We start from the raw sequence: 17,062 nt of genomic DNA, 5'->3' as shown, positions 1-17,062 counted from the left end.
TCCCCGGAACTTACACATTGTGATTTTTGTTCTCTGGGAAAGTGTAAAAGATAGCCTATATGCCACGCTTACCACCCACCATGTATGATCTCCAAGTACACGTCACAAAAGCCATTGCATCATGATATGCTACTACGTGTATGGCAGGAACTTAACTACAGGCTTGATGTGTGTCAAGTGACAAAGGGGACTCACACTGAACACCTCTGATGTAGAAAACATTTTTAATGTTGTGCAACAAAACTTTTTGAGTTCCTGTCTCCATTCAAATTTCACTAGGCAAGTGAAAAAGGGAAGTAATGGTGTACCTTTGTCATGTAATGCTGTGTAATGCTTATCCTGTTATCCTGCTATTTGATACCAGAAGAAATGGCTCAGGCGAAGGAAGGTCTAGGAACAGTCCTGTCCTTAAATTGCACTACAGTAAGGTTAATAGCCCACATTCTTCAGTGTAGGAACCAGTGTCCATCAGGTTACAGACAATTTATTTTTCTCTGATACAGACACTGCAGTTACATGATACTTGGATGAACTAACAGCAGCCTAGTTCTAGAGAGTATAACATGAAAGTAAAGAATACAACTATACAACAATGATGTGAAGTTCACACAGGTTGCACAGTCCATATAACTAATATTTCAGCGGTCACCTGTCAGATCTTGTTTTATTGCCATACATTGTAAAATGCGTTGTTGTTCTATACATTATTTAACAACACTAAATAGCTTTGTATTTAAAGACATAACAACTATATTGAGACTGTACGCTGCCACAGCTCAAATCAGTCACGTATTAATAAACGCACCGTAGTGGTTACTTTGGAAGTCCCGCAACTTGTATTGTAGTGCAACTCACACTTAGAAAGTTCAAGCCCTCAAATGGCTTGAATGTAGGATGGGGTATTTTGGGTGTCATCACTCTCCTGCACAAGTCTGCATAGCCAGTTGTCATATAACAATGGCCTTATGATACTATTGCTCCAAAGAATAAGTCTGTCTGTACAAACTTGAGGCAGAATTGAGGAGAAGACAGGCCAAAGTTTGTGTGACATCATCGTGTACTTCCTGGCTATTCATAGTCACCAAGCTAACATACTGAATGTCTTCCACTCCCAACAGTGAGAAAAGTAAATCACAAGTCTTTCAAGCCGCAATGAAAACATACCTGAGGTATAATGGACATCCTCTTCCTCAAATCATGTAGGCCTAAGTCCGATGTCAAAAGTCTATCAATCCAAATTTTTCCTTCAGGCTCAGCAAGACGAAATAAAGCAGAAATGAGGGAACTCTTCCCAGCTCCAGTTCTTCCAACTATTCCAACCTGTTAAGCAGTTAGGATCGTGAGCCAAAGAATAAATATGTATGCCCAGAGATTTATTCTAGTCTATGGACTGTCAGGTACAACCCCTTTGGTCTGTGAAAAATTGCATTGATTACCACCATTTTATAGAAAAGATCTTCACAGGGATACTGATATACAGTAGTGATAAATCTCAGAGACTTGGCGGGCAGGGGGTAGCTTCAGTTTGTTCAGTATCCAACATATCCAGTTATTATATTAGGTTCAATCTCCTTGGTACTATTTCATTGTCTGTTGACTAACCTCACATGTATAAACAGCTTCTAGATTATCCCTAGGAGATGGAAGTCCACGACTACCCCTTCGAGACTGATGTGGCTGGAAGCTATGGACACCCTAAATCACATGGAAGAACTTTACGAGTTGCGATTTTCTTAATTTTATGATACCTGGGCGGTTTGGCTACAGTTTCGGGCTTCGTCTGAACTGGGTGCATGGTTGATTAATGGCGTTGTTGCCTCGTAAACAGACTTGACACTCTAGCACTGAAAACACACTATGATCCGATGGTGAAATTGCCTAAGAGGTTTACTCAGACAGACTTCCCCTGTACCCTTAGCCCCCCCCCCCACTTCTTCTTTCCAGGGTCTTTCCCACCTCTCCATAATCTCATTCTATTTCTTTACAATGTTTAGATACCTTCATTTTTCTTCCTAGCCCCAGGTAATGGGATATTCTGTGACAAATGCAAGGGGGGCTATGTTAGGTTTTGTTTTGCTAAATTTTATCAGAAAAGCTGCACAGGTTGTTGATTAATCCCAAAACATACAGGAGTAAGGCAATGTAGCTTTGTCTTCATTATATTCTGATTTCTCCTGTTAATGTATTGTTACATCTGACGCAGCTAATTAAATACTTTTGAGCCATAAACAGCGTGTTCAGTTAAATTTCAGCCACCAATCACTGATACTGGCTGAGCGCTAAACCAATAGCTTAGCAGTAGCTGCTATTGGCTGAGCCCTCAGCCAATCTGCACAGAGGTGAGTATATTTTTTTTAAAAAAATTTTCACACTCTTGGCATATTATCAGGGAAGGGCTTGTATTTCAAGCCCTTCCCCGATAATCATTCCACGGGGCTTGCCAAAGCAGTGCTTTTAATGGGATCGGCAGCTGTGCCGATCCCATTGAAAGCAATGGAATAGAATGCCGGAAAATCCTGCTACAGCTGTTACAGCTGTGGAAGAAGTCCCCGGCATTCTCCATTTCTTTTCAATGGGGCTAGCGCTGCTGCCGCTGGCCCCATTGAAAAGATTGGCGATATGTCGGCGTGAGGCCGATATCCCGACGTCATGCCGATTTTTTTTTCGCACTGCGATGCGAGACTTTAACTTTAGAATCGCATCGCAGTGGAGAAAATATCGCCAGTGGGTGGGAGCCCTAAGTCTAGCCACTACAGTGAGAACTGTCTGTTTCATGCAGAAATTAGCTCAATGCACAAACACACCAGCATGGTAAACAGCTGATCTGCAGGGGGTCCCATATAATGGACTCCCGCCAATCTACTACTGATGACTTATGTGGAGGATGGGTCATCAATATTTTATAATCGGACGACGCCTTTCATATATAGCAGTCATCAAGATCACAATTAGCTGCCTACACTGCAGTGACAATATGTGTCTATTGCTGAAAATGCATAACATTGTTAAGAAACCATATCGCCAATTTTATCTTGTAGTAAACTGTGAAAAACGACTTACAGATAAGACATACAACTTACAGGCGAAGAAAAATTAAATCACTAATATTTAGAAATACCTTTTCCTTGGGTCGAATTAGAGCAGTTAAATGTCTTAGAACCAATGGTCCATCTAAGCTGTACGCAAAGTTTACATTTTCAAAGGCTATCATGCCCTTATTTGGCCAGTCTGGTGGTGGGCGCTTCTTAGACTCCCAAGCGGCTTCTTTTTCAAGTTGCGTGTACTCCATGACTCTCTCCACAGAGATCATCTATGAATAAATAAATCTACTAACTACATTGTTTCTCTAAATATTTTGATTACAGTGTAATTAATTCATCAGACAGATAATAATACCACAAGGACAATAAAGAAATAACAGAGGAATAACTTGAGCACACCATTTTGCAATAATGAAGACTAAAGGAACATTATTTCTTTCATACAGGGCTTCCTAACCAAAAATAAGGAGGTGGGGAAAGAAGGGGAAGAGGTACCGAGAAAAACAGAAGAGCACGTGCCACTCATAACTCAGGAGGAAAATATTCCTCTGGTACCGCTTTGACACAAGATGTGATACAGGAGGGCATGAAGGCTCTAGTATCATGTTGGGCATCCTCTAGCTTGGATACAGAATGTGATACAGGAGGGCATGAAGGCTCTAGTATCATGTTGGGCTTCCTCTAGCTTAGATACAAGATGTGATATAGGCGGGTATGAAGGCTCTAGTACCCTGTTGTACCACCTCTAGCATGGATACAAGATGTGATACAGGCAGGCATGGAGGCTCTAGTACCCTGTTGTACCACCTCTAGCTTGGATGTAAGATGTGATACAGGCAGGAATGGAGGCTCTAGTACCTTGTTGTACCACCCCTAGCTTAAATACAAAATTAGATATGGGTGGTCATGGAGGCATACATGTTCTGTATGGTATCCTGCGGCATATTATTCCACATTTGCTGCAACTGAGCATCTAGATTATGCAAACTCACAGGCTGTTAAAGTTGGCATCCTAGATGGTCCCATACATGTTAAACAACAAATCTGGCAACCGGGCAGCCACGGAAGTGTGGCAATGTTGTGTTCCTATGACATCCTCGCTGTATGCAGCTGAGCATTATCCTACTGGAAAATGCCTCTTGGAAGCCACCATGAGAGGAACACATGTGGCTGCAGGATGTCCTGAACATATCGCTGAGCTGTCATTGTCCCTCGTACCACTACTTGGAGTGACCGAGTGTTGTATATGTTGGCCCCCCCAGATCATCACACCAGCAGTGGGGCAGTGTGCGACAGTGGGTGAGTGTCAAAGGCTGTGCAAACAATGGGCACCATGAGACCAAATATTTTTAAGGAAGTTCTTGTATATGGTTGCAACAGACACAGGGACCTGTAACGATAGTGCCACCCGTCTCTGAATGGCGAATAGCTAAACAGTTGGAAATGCTTCTTGGACAACCAGACAATTCTTTCTCCTGGTGGTCTGTCAAGGGCATCCTGAGCCTGGTCGCCTTGTTTGCACACCTTCACGTATCCACTGGTCCCAACGCCTTCTAACAGTCTGGTCAAAACGTCCCAAGTGATGGACAATTCGTTAATACGACCATCCAGTTTCTTACATTACAATAATGAGCCCCCTCTCAAACTCTGTTGGTCAACAAGCTCTAAACAAGCGCAAGAAGAGATCACTACACACAAGTAGCGACTGAGAGCCTTTTTATAGGCCAAGGGTAAAACCACAATTTTGGGCCTCAGGTGGTAAGACCATTCATCTAATCACGCCACAACTATAATTATTTGCATATTTGCCTGAGATGTAACTGCATGCTGAGTTTTGCAACAAAATGAAAACTCCTTCTAGATGCTTGATTATTTTTTTTGACAAAGAGTGTACTTTTCCGCATGCGTGATCCACATCCATAGAGAATCATTGGACACCCGCAGGTAATTAAATACCTGCGGATGTCATTTTTCCCTGGCACAAAGATCTCACATGCGGAAAAACCACCCGCAGCATGCCCCATTTTGTGCGGATTTCCCGCACAGACGGCTCCCGCGGCTTCCATTGAAGCCTATGGAAGCCGTCCGACCCGCGTCATACCTGCAGCTGTATTCGTGCTGTGCCGCGGGACCGTAGGAAAGCAGGAGCTCACTAAAAAAAATGTCTACGGCGCATTCGCGTGGGACACGCTGCCGGCGTGCCAAGCACATCCGCCGGGCAGAAAAAAGAAAATCCGTCCGCGACAGAGGGGAGATCCGCATGTCTGGCCTCATATCTGCGGGAAAGGAGGGACCCACTGCGGGATTCTGCATGGTGAATCTGTGAGGGCACGAATTTCCCCTTGAACATGAGGCCTTAGTAATAAAATATGTGATTACCTGGAGCATGAAATATGACAACCTATTGGCAATGGTAGAAGAATAATTAACCGAAAGCTATAAAAGAAAATATAGCATAAATTCCAAATTTCTATACGTTCCCTTTTCTTTATTTTTGGCATCTATAAAACAAGCAGCAGGCATCAAATCCATTGGTAACTTCCACTGCAGGCAGCTGTAGCATACATCCACACATCCATTACTATAGAGTTTTAAGAATGCTTCGTACAGATGGGACTTAATTTAGCTTGACTCTTAACTCTCCTTGATGCACTTTGAATGACTTTACAATAGGTTTTGTTGTGTAAGGATAAGAGAGCAATAGCTTTTTAATGGACTACAGGTAAAATACCTTTTTGTACTGTGATATCACAATCAGGGTAAAAAGTGCTGCCTCTGTATATGTAACATTTTAAGCATGAATGACTAATAGGCCAAAATATGATAAAAGGAAATTAAGGAAAATGCTCTTACCAGATTTTCAACTTCTGCACTTTGCCTTACTCCCCACTGGAAAGATCCCATAATTGTAATAGCATAAGATAGCGCCAACCCAACCTGTCCTGCATCAAGAGCTGTAGCAAGATAAAAACAAGGAGGGCAGTCGGTCCATAAATCTGCATTTAGTAATTGAAAGATGTGTGCTCACACTCATTGGAAAACCAAGACTCTGAAATGCTAATACCAAAGCATTCTTACTGTTCTGTTTTAAAGGATTGTTCTGTTTCCAAGTGTGAAAAGCTCACTGGTACTGTAATATATTCCTAAATTACTACTTTATTTGTATTAGACCAGCTTCTCAGATTTGCCTTCCTTCTTCCATTTCTGGTAGACGTGGGCATCATCCTACTTTCTCTGTAACTTGAAATGCTGCATACTTCTCGCCAGCACTGCATGGGTTACATTCTCCGTTGCTCCCAGCTTAGCTGTAGGACTTTGGCAGTTACCTCTCTATTTAGCTGAGCTGGGAATCCTCCCTCATTGCCTGTGTGTTGGTGTGTGTATGCCTCAGACAACCAGCACAGGTCTGGCCTCTGACTATTTTGTCTGCACTTATCATGTACTTGCTTCTGTATTCCTTTGTTTGCTGCTGTCCTGTCGTTGCACAGTTCCTGTCTCTGTCCTCGTTGTCTGTCCCTCTGTCTTTTGCCTTGTCTGTGTGCACTTGTCCATTGTCTTACTGTCCCTGCACCATTCCTGGTCCTGCCCTGTCTTATTAGTGTGTACAGTGGTGTGTTCTGTGTCCTATCAGGGATAGTCAAGCCCAAGAGGAAGACTGTGGGGTCGTCTTTATAGAAACGCTCACCCTGCTTTTAGGCAGCGGTTCCCCCATCTCTCTAGCAAAGTGTAAGATTTCCCATCGGGCATTGCTCATAGGTCAAATTCTCCAATTAACTCTTGGAGATGTATATAGTGATCCAAAAATTAAGATAAAAATCCCAGCACTTCCTTAAAAGTTCAACTTTATTGTTAATCCATAAAATGTCATATTTCTGGATTAACAATAAAGTTGAACTTTTAAGGAAGTGCTGGGATTTTTATCTAATTTTTTGGATTGCTCATAGGTCAGTCTCTTTCACAATGCCTTGTACCGGTGCCTCTGACCATCAGGGGGTCAGCTGCCAACCATTTCAGGACTAGCCCAAGCCAAAGCAGTAGTTTGACTCAGTAGGTCCACACTCGCTGTCCTTAAAGGGGTTGTCCCGCGGCAGCAAGTGGGTCTATACACTTCTGTATGGCCATAATAATGCACTTTGTAATATACATTGTGCATTAATTATGAGCCATACAGAAGTTATAAAAAGTTTTATACTTACCTGCTCCGTTGCTGGCGTCCTCGTCTCCATGGTGCCGACTAATTTTCGCCCTCCGATGGCCAAATTAGCCGCGCTTGCGCAGTCCGGGTCTTCTGCAGTCTTCTATGGAGCCGCTCGTGCAGAATGCAGGCTCCGTGTAGCTCCGCCCCGTCACGTACCGATTCCAGCCAATCAGGAGGCTGGAATCGGCAATGGACCGCACAGAAGAGCTGCGGTCCACGGAGACAGAGGATCCCGGCGGCCATCTTCAGCGGTAAGTATTGAAGTCACCGGAGCGCGGGGATTAAGGTAAGCGCTCCGGTAAGCTTTCTTTACCTCCCTGCATCGGGATTGTCTCGCGCCGACCGGGGGGGGGGGGTTGAAAAAAAACAAAAAACGGTTTCGGCGCGGGACAACCCCTTTAATAATCTGTGTTTTAAAATCTTCACACAATTGCAGTGAGTGAAGGGGACCATTCTATACATACAAAAGATTGAAAGTGGAGTCTGTAAGGATCAGCCATTGGCTAGTTGCTTGTTGGTGGCTGAGTCTACATGGGACAAGTATCTAAAAAAAAAATCTTCATTTCAAGCGATCATTTGGGTGATAATTGCCCAATGTAAAAGGTACCTTAACCCCTTCCCGCTGCAGGGCGTAAGTTTACGTCCTGGCAGCCTGGTACTTCCCGCAACAGGACGTAAACTTACGTCCTGGAGATAGCGCGGGATCACATATGATCTCGTGCTATCCCGCAGCCGGAGCCGGCTGTCAGTCACAGCCGGCGTCCCGCTGTTAACCCCTTCCCTGCCGCGATCTAAGTAGATCGCGGCAGGGAAAGAGTTCACAGAGGGAGCGCGGCTCCCTCTGTGTCTCCGGCCGGAACTCGCAATCTCATCGCGAGAGCCCGGCCTGTCACCATGGCAACAGGACGCCAGACACTGGCGTCCTGTATTGCCTATGCCTAGGATCGCTGTATAAGCGATAAGGCATGGGAGAGCAGTAGCTCTGCCATGCCTTATAACAGCGATCATCAGGGCAGTGATTAAAGTCCCTCAGAGGGACTCAAATAGTGTAAAAAAAAACAAAGATTAAAAAAATGTAAAAAAAGAGTAAAAAAAAAACATTTTTTTATGCTTTTTCTCAGATTAGCATAAAAAAAGGTAAAAAAAAAAAAAAAATCCCACATATTTGGTATTGTCGCATCCGTAACGACGCGTACAATACGTTGCACATGCTTTTGACTGTGCACGGAAAAAAACGCTAAAAAAATAGCTAAAAAACTGAGGCTTAGCATTTCTTAGCATTTTGCCTCACTAAAAACGCAATAAAAGTGATCAAAAAAGCCATATGTACCCCAATAAAATCTACAGCTTGTCTCGCAAAAAATAAGCCCTCATAGAGTGCCGTACATCAAAAAATAAAAAAGTTACAGGACTTTGAATGCAGCGATTTAGCAAAAAAAAAGATTTCCAAGAAAAAGGGTTTTTATTGCAGAAAAGTGGGAAAACCTAAAAAAAATGTAAGAATTTTGGTATCGTTGTAACCGTACCGACCCGCAGAAAAAATGGAATGTCTCATTTATGCTGCATGATTAACGCTGTAAAAAAAAAAAAAAAAAAATCTATGGCAGAATTGATGCGTTTTCTCTCCCTGCTATCATTAAAAAAAAAAAGTGGCACCGATAAAAACTACAGTTCGCCACGCAAAAAACAAGCCCTCATACGGCCGCGTCGACGGAAAAATAAAAAAGTTATGACTTTTGATAAACGGAGAAGAAAATCCGCCAAAAATTGTTGCGTCCTTAAGCTCAAAATAGGCCATGTCATGAAGGGGTTAAAGGGGTTTTGTCATTAAAAAAACATCTCTACTCTATTCTTCCCCCCAGTCTCCTTACCACATCTTCTCCTGGCTGAGCTTCTGCAGTGCCCCGGGTCACCTTACCCCATGCTGGCCGTCTTGTTATTAAGCCTGCATTCCTCACATTTCTTCCGGCCAGGTCAGTGAAGGTCACATCCCTGTGCTATAGCATTCACTGCCTAGGGAAGCAATTGTAATCTATTTCAGAGTCAGCTTGCATGAGCAATCTCTGAGGCAGATAGGCAGTCCTCCTGCTGGTCTGTGAGCTGTGACGTAATGTACATTGCCGGGCAGGCAGAAGACTGCCAACCAATGTACATAACCTCACAGGGAGGAGAAGAACCAGGCAGCTGAAGGTAAAGTGACCCCCCCTGGACGGCAGGAGACAGGAGAAGATAGGCGAGGTGAAAATCTGGTAAGTACACTGACGGGGGAGGAATAGGTAAGTATAGAATTTTTCTTTTTTAATGACAGAACCCCTTTAATGTAACTATAATCACGCCCATGTTAGAAACCTCAGTGGAATCCCTGTAGAAGTGTCCATCACTTTTTTTTTTGTTAATTCACTTTTTATTGAAAATTTTTTGTGTATAAACAAATGTAATTATACTTAGAACTTAGAAGATCCTCTGCCTTTAACATTATACATTGAGGTTTTTTTAACTGTTGGTGGATCTCAATCACTCCCCGAGCTCTTCGTGTTATGCTTTAAGGCTTTATTATTTGGCTATAGGGGCCTGACCGAGATTCCCAGTGACTGCGATATTGTCGACATTGTAAACAGTAAAAGAGTAAAGCGGGAAGGTGGGGGCAGCGCAAGGTGAAGCAAGTACAACGATTGTGGTAGAAGTGTCCATCACGTTTGATAGAAACAACATCACAGTATGCCATGCTCTTTTTGCTATTAAAACTTTGTAAACCTCAACAGAACCCTGATGGACCCCGCTATAAGTCTTTCAATGGAAGCCGTGTGAACCAAGCTGAAGCTATAACATCCTTTTCTTTTTAATAGCTATATAAATAAAATAATTTTCAAACCTTTAGATAGGCTATTTATTAAACTCCATCCTGTATGGTATTTAAAGGGGTTCTGACACGAATAAGGTTTTTATGTTTTAACATCCATTGTTCCCTGGTCTGCCTAATGGACACAAGAAACCCACGATTTTTGGCTTGCTTTTGCTTAAAAACCTAATGTTTACCTTTGTTACCAGCATGTGCTGTTGTTGTGCAGCTGGGGGTCATCTCCCGGCAGGCTTTGAGCTTGAACACAGCTTCCTCCTTCCAGGGTTGCCGTAGAGAGAACAGCCAGCCTGCCTGCCCACAAATAGTCATGTGATGCTTGTGGGCGGCAGCTAACAATGTGAAGCTGGGGACAGTTCTATTGCTGTTAGCAGACACAGTGTAAGACCGCCTGCAGACGGCTGGGTCGGATCTGGCAGCCAGAATTCTCGCAACGGGACCCGACCCAAGTGCCTGCAAAGAGCAGAGCGTACTCACCCGCGCCCCGCAGCTCCCAATCTTTCATGTGCCGGCTGCCGGGCTGTCGGCGCATGCGCAGAGCAGAGCCGGCGAGTGACGTTTCTGCCCGGGGCTCTGCAAGCCCCGCACAGGAATAGAAGATGCTGCCGTTTGTTTTTGCCGTGCGAGATTTCGCGCAGACAAACCGCGGCCGTCTGCCTAGAATTGCGTTTGCTAACGCAATCCTATGGCAGCTTCCAAGTGTGGAAATTCCGCTGAAATACCGCCGCGGAATTTCCGCCCATCTACAGGCGGCCTAACTGCAGGCATAGCAATGCTGTCCCCTGCATCTATCTCTAATCTCTTTCTCTGTAATATCTCTCTCTCTCTCTCTCTGTAATCTCTCTCTCTCTGTAATCTCTCTCTCTCTCTGTAATCTCTCTCTCTCTCTGTAATCTCTCTCTCTCTCTGTAATCTCTCTCTCTCTCTCTGTAATCTCTCTCTCTCTCTGTAATCTCTCTCTCTCTCTCTCTGTAATCTCTCTCTCTCTCTGTAATCTCTCTCTCTCTCTGTAATCTCTCTCTCTCTCTCTGTAATCTCTCTCTCTGTAATTTCTCTCTCTCTGTAATTTCTCTCTCTCTGTAATCTCTCTCTCTCTGTAATTTCTCTCTCTCTCTGTAATTTCTCTCTCATCTCTGTAATCTCTATCTCTAATTTCTAGCGACGGAGATTAGCGATAATCTCCATCTCTTAATCTCTAATCTCTATCTCTAAGGCGGACCAGAACAATTGCCGATCTGCCTTCCCTGTGACTTTACAAAGGAGCGGGCATCGCTGGGGCGAGCTGTCAAGCAACTGCGTCCGACAGGTCGTCCCGTGAAAAAGCACCATAAACTCCTAAAAAATTCTTTAGAAACCCCCTCCAATGCACGATGACTCCGTCGTAGCATGCCATTTACCCCCCCCCCCCCCCCACACACACACACACACCTGTCAGTAAAATTGAGGGCGCAGTTCTGCTCTCTAGTGTATTTGCAGGAATGCCGTATTGATGACGACAGCAACACTAAGGCTGGGTTCACACTGGGCGGATTTACCACGGAAATTCCATCCTGAATTTTGCCACGGCAAATCCGCTTGCAGCTTTTGATCCCGGGATTAGCCAGCCATGCGGGACGGCGAATCCGCAGCGGCAAAGCCGGCAGAGGCTGGCGCTGCGGCATGGATTCGCCGGCTGCAGCATGTGAATTTTTTACTTTTTCCGCTGCGGCCACGGCTAAGTGCCGTGGGTTTTGAAGCAGCGGATTCGGGGCAGAAATCTCGAGGTTTTTCACTGCGGCCAAACCGCGAGATCTCCGCCCTGAATGCGACCAGTGTGAACCCAGGCTAATAATTACTTCTGTGGCCGTTCACCTCAGTATCTGTGAATATAACTGTACTTTACCCTTTTTAAAATCCACAGCCCGTGGCCCTCTGCTTGGTTTTGACAAGTGTAGAGAAAGATAGAGGGGGGGGGGGGATGGAAGAGCCAGAAGCAGGAACTGAGCTCCCACCCCTCGCCACTATTTGCAATGGAAGAGGCCGGGTGGGGGCGGAGCTAAGTTCGGGACGTAGTTCCGCCCCCGCCCCTCCCATTGTAAATAATGGCAAGGGGTGGAGAGGGGGCGGGAGCTCAGTTCCTGCACCTGGCTCTTCCATCCTCCTCCCCCTGCAGATGAGGGCACCGTATATCAGCTGGGCATGAAAACCCAGCCGATATAGGGTCATCTGAATGACCATCAGCATTGTGCAGCTGCCTCAGTCTAAATCAGCCCCATGATCTGTATATAAGCAGCTGCAGACTGACGGCAGTGCCTCTCCTCAACTGATTTCTGCTGAGCTGTTGGGATTCCCCTGACGTCAGTCAGGACGGGCCGCCCTCCCCTCCGGCATTGCACGCAGGCGCAGAGGAAAGGAGCTCTCTGACGTCAGTCAGGACGGGCCCCCCCCCAACCGGGAACACGCGCATGCGCAGAAGAAAGAAGCCTTTGACGCTGACCCAGGATGGACGGGCCGCCCACAGCAAGCACTGCTTGTGACGTGGGGCCAGTCCGCTGACCCAGGAAGTGGCTCATGGACGGAGCAGAGCCGGAAGCGGTCATTTCGACCGCTCCAGCTCTGCTTTAAGAAGCTGCAAGAAAAGATAAAAGATGCAGAGGACATCATTGATGATCGGCCCTGCCAGTCAAGGTGAGTAATTTTTTTCCCCTCTTCATGTCAGAACCCCTTTAAATTATATTTTGTGTTATCCATATACATGGTGAGCTTAGTTTGGCAAATCAATTCTGTGGTCTATGAACTACAAGCAGTACATATTTACCAATGAGACAATCTAATGTGTACCGGACTATCATACAATCAGCCATGTTTTATGGTGAATTGGACATAAAAAACAATAAATTCCCATGGCCGGTTTAGACCTATAAATGATTTGCCATTGCAGTGCAAAAAATAACAGGCAACATTCAGATGCCGACACTAACCTTGTACTGACAAAAGCAGAAACACACAATATAATATAGATAATAGAGGAAACTCAGCTATGGCTTCTAAGTATATATATATCTAACATCGCATCAAGTCAACTAAATACAGACTTTATCCCCACAGCAAGGGAATCAGATTAGATTAGGGGAAAATACAGTCAGTGAGCATTACTTAATTCAGTTCATCGGGAATGAAGCTGAACTATGCAGGTGAAGGATTTGTCTGTACTGAATTTTGACTTTATAATGAACTATTTTCATACCAACAAACTCTCTAGATAGTGATTATGTAAGCTACATAAACTAAATGTGGAATCAACCATCCATCCACATCACCATGACTTAGGCTATGTTAGAAGGCTTTTACAGAACTCTATATCTTGACCAAGTCGAATTTTGTCTCAATTCGAAGTGACAGCTAACTTATGTGGGCAAATATTAGTGTTATATAGACTGCACACAAAACTTACTTTTTGAAAGGATTAAGGACCCGAAAGCAATGGCTATTACAAACAGTGCACATATGGCATCCAGACGCAGTGCAAGCCAACGGGATGTTGTCAGGAACAGAAACCAGGCCGCTATTGGAAAGGAAAGAAGTACGATAAAATGTAAAATATACCACAACTAGATATTTCATGCCCTCAGTCTTAATTGTAAAATACATAATATATGGTATAAATACACCCATCAACCATAAAATTAAAACCAATAGCCTGATAATGTGTAGGTCCCCTGATGCTGACAAAACAGTTCTGACCCAACAAGACGTGTATTCAAGACCTCTTAAGATGCCCTGTGGTATCCGACACAAAGATGTTGGCAGTAGATCCTTTGAGTTCAGTAAGTTGTGATGCTGGCCTCCATGGATTGGACTTGTTTTTCCAGCACATTACTCAATACTCAATTCTATGGAATTTGGAGGTGAAGTCAACACCTTGAACTCTTTGATTCTATCATGTTCTTCAAATCAACCCTGAGAAATGTTTGCCATGTGACAGGAAGCATTGTACTGCTAACAGAGGCCACTGTTATTAGGTAATACTGTTGTCATAAAGGGGTCTACTTGGTCTGTACAATATTTAGGTAGGTGGTTGAAGTTACATCTCCCACAGGGGCCATAACCTAGCTTTCCATACTCTTGAATTCTGACTAGGTGCCTCCTTCTATATCCCTACTTTATTTCAACCCAATGGTATACGGCCTCTATGTTTAGATCATTATAGCTGAGTTGCCATTGCACATATGGATTGTTACTCGGCTTTCCTATAGTACAGAATGGAAGTATTTTCTTGTGCTAGTATGTAGTTGAAGATTTATATGTTACGGTATGTACATACTTGCTGTTCGCTAATTTTTGACCTATTTATAATGTTATATAACAGCTTTTGAGAACAATTCTGGTTTGTTTCATTTGATTCTCCACTGTTTTCTTTAAACCTACCTGTGAACATGAGATGTTAGTCATGTTATGTCTAAAAGCTTTTCTTTAGGGAAGTTTCTAATACAGACAAGACATTTTATTGGGAATCTGCCGTGACGCTTGACTACTTTCCCTTTGAAATTTTGGTGGGTGGTAAATGTAAAAGTAACATCCACATGAATTCCATGACTCAAGGTTTCCCAGCAGATCATCACACTGTCTCTACATGCTCGCCTTCTTCGTCTAGTGCATCCTGATGCCATATCTTCCCAAATTAAAAGATGTGGCAACACTCAGGTGTCCATATGATGTAAAAGAAAATGTGATTCATCAGACCAGGCCATCTTCTTCGATTGCTCCATGTTTCAGTTCTGATACTCACAAGTCCATTGTAGGCTTTTTTGGCAGTGGACAGGGGTCAGCATATGCACTTTTAGGTCTGCAGCTACACGGCTCCATACAAAGAAAGCTGTGATGCAATGTGTGTTCTGATACCTTTCTATTCCAGTAATTTGTGCTATAATAGCTTTTCTGTGGGATCAGACTAGACTTCCTACATACTTCAATGAGTCTCTAGCCCATCTGACCCTATCGTTGGTTCAACAGTTGTCCTAACTTGGACCACTTATACTAACTACAATCCACTGCATACCAGACAAACAGACGTTCCATTCTGCAGATGCTCTGATCCAGTCATCTATCCATAACAATGGTAAACTCCAGCACTAAGTAAAATATAAAACTTCATATTTTATCGGTAAGCTAGTTTAAAAATTCATGATATGCGGACCATAAAAACACCAAGTTGACATAACGTGATTAAGGACTCAAATTGAGCTGGAAACTAGTCAAATCTGTTTCTATGGTCTGTTTGCCACAAGTTCTTAAACTAGTCTACCAATAAAGAATGACGTTTTTATTTTACTTTTGGTGCATGATTCTACCATTGTTACAGCATATGCTTACCTGGGAACCAGCCTAGCGTTTACTCCTTGCATTGAGATCCTTGGATTTGAAGTGCGTGTCCTCCCATACAGCTGGTGGTTTGCAGATTTGTTTTTTTGTTTCACTATGCCAGTTGTCTAGTTGTCACAATTTGGTCCTTGTCAAAGTTGCTCAGATGCTTGCACTGGCTTATTTTTAATGCTTCTACATCAAGTTGAAGAACTGACTGTTCACTTGCTGCCCAATATGATCCCATCCCTTGACGAGTGCCATTGTGATGAGATATTCAATGTGATTTACTTCTCTCACTCCATCTGGCAATGCTTTTAATGTGATGGCTAATTGGTGTATATCTAATTACAAATCCATACTGTACTAGTTCTCAAGCATTTGTACTCCAGCAATTGTTTCCACACCACTACAAACCAATGTGGTGATCCAATGATAGCTTGGGGTGGCAGCATGCGCCATAGAAAAGACATCAAGAGGATTCAAATCTGATTTAAAGAGAAAAATTAACAATCTGCCTTTAAACCTCATTGATTGCCAAAGTGGTGACAAAAATGTGCACTTGAACAAGAGTGCAGGGGTGCTGTATGCGGCTTTTGACATTCATCTGGATTATACAGCAGAGCGAAGCAGCATGAGGAGAGAATTGACTGCTGTTCATGAATCATTGCTTTAGCAGCTGAAACTGCAACCCCCTCATATAACGTTGTAATGAAACAACTGGTGGCCGAAAACCGTATGTGATCTGACTGTGGACTCTGGCCCAAACAATGATATGTCCCGGGGCTGAACCCACAATGTATATTGTAAGAACAGAATATATGATAAAAATGAATAGCATTTTTTTGTTCAAATGTTTTCTTCACTTGCTACTAGGATACGATGCAGATGCCTTCAGCTTCAAAATCTGTTTATAATTAATGGTATTGACAGGTTAGTACTATTGGCCCAGTCTTCTATAAGCATTTCCCCAATACACTGAGAACAGTTACACCAACCAGAATGGAGATCTTGTTTTGCATCAAATAATTGTTGAAACCGATCCTCCGCTTTAAATGCCCGTATTGTCCAAAGTCCCTGGAGGGAGGATGATAGGTGGGAGAACACTGGGCTTCGACCTGCAAGATAAGTAATTTATATTGGATCATTTCTTTCATGGACCTATAGGATATACAGAGATTCACTGTTCTTTGTATGTTCAACATTTGTAACACAGGCTTATAAAGCTTCATGACTTCACTCTCTGATCCTCCTTCTAGACCTGTCTGCTGTCTTTGACACAGTCAACCACTCCCTCCTGGAATTCTTCATACTTCAGAAACTGAACATTTCATGTCTCCCACGCACACACCCATTCTTGTCTCACCCTCCCTGTGTTGATGTTCCTCAAGGCTCTGTCCTGGGAGAGGTTGCCCATTTAATTCACCTCTCCCCTTATTCTTCATGTGCCAATCCCTTCACTAGCTACCCATTGCCCAGTGAATTAATTTAAAAAGGTTAACAATGACTAACAAGACTTCTTAGCTCTCCTTTTGTCTGCTCCTTCCAACAACGGACTACAAAATTACTCCTATGCATCTCCATACTCTGGAACTTGCTGCCCTAGCTGATCAGACTCTATCCCTC

At 43.6% G+C, this 17,062-nt stretch overlaps 1 protein-coding gene across 1 annotated transcript in view; it reads right to left on the bottom strand.

The window, feature by feature from the left end:
* ABCC4 (ATP binding cassette subfamily C member 4 (PEL blood group)) overlaps positions 1–17,062 on the bottom strand; it is a 250,307-nt gene that overhangs the window by 68,811 nt on the left and 164,434 nt on the right. Inside the window, exons 22-26 of the mRNA XM_066580593.1 lie at positions 16,435–16,554; positions 13,530–13,640; positions 5,895–5,995; positions 3,119–3,310; positions 1,165–1,320 (exon numbers count right to left, since the gene is read on the bottom strand). Coding sequence (XP_066436690.1) covers positions 1,165–1,320; positions 3,119–3,310; positions 5,895–5,995; positions 13,530–13,640; positions 16,435–16,554 — 680 coding nt within the window. The remainder of the gene's footprint in view (positions 1–1,164; positions 1,321–3,118; positions 3,311–5,894; positions 5,996–13,529; positions 13,641–16,434; positions 16,555–17,062) is intronic.

Source organism: Eleutherodactylus coqui, chromosome 1 (genome assembly GCF_035609145.1).
Source record: "Eleutherodactylus coqui strain aEleCoq1 chromosome 1, aEleCoq1.hap1, whole genome shotgun sequence".
In the NCBI taxonomy this organism is placed as follows: Eukaryota; Metazoa; Chordata; class Amphibia; order Anura; family Eleutherodactylidae; genus Eleutherodactylus; species Eleutherodactylus coqui.
Note: the sequence above shows the minus strand (reverse complement) of the source record. Positions and strands in the feature narration are given on the sequence as shown.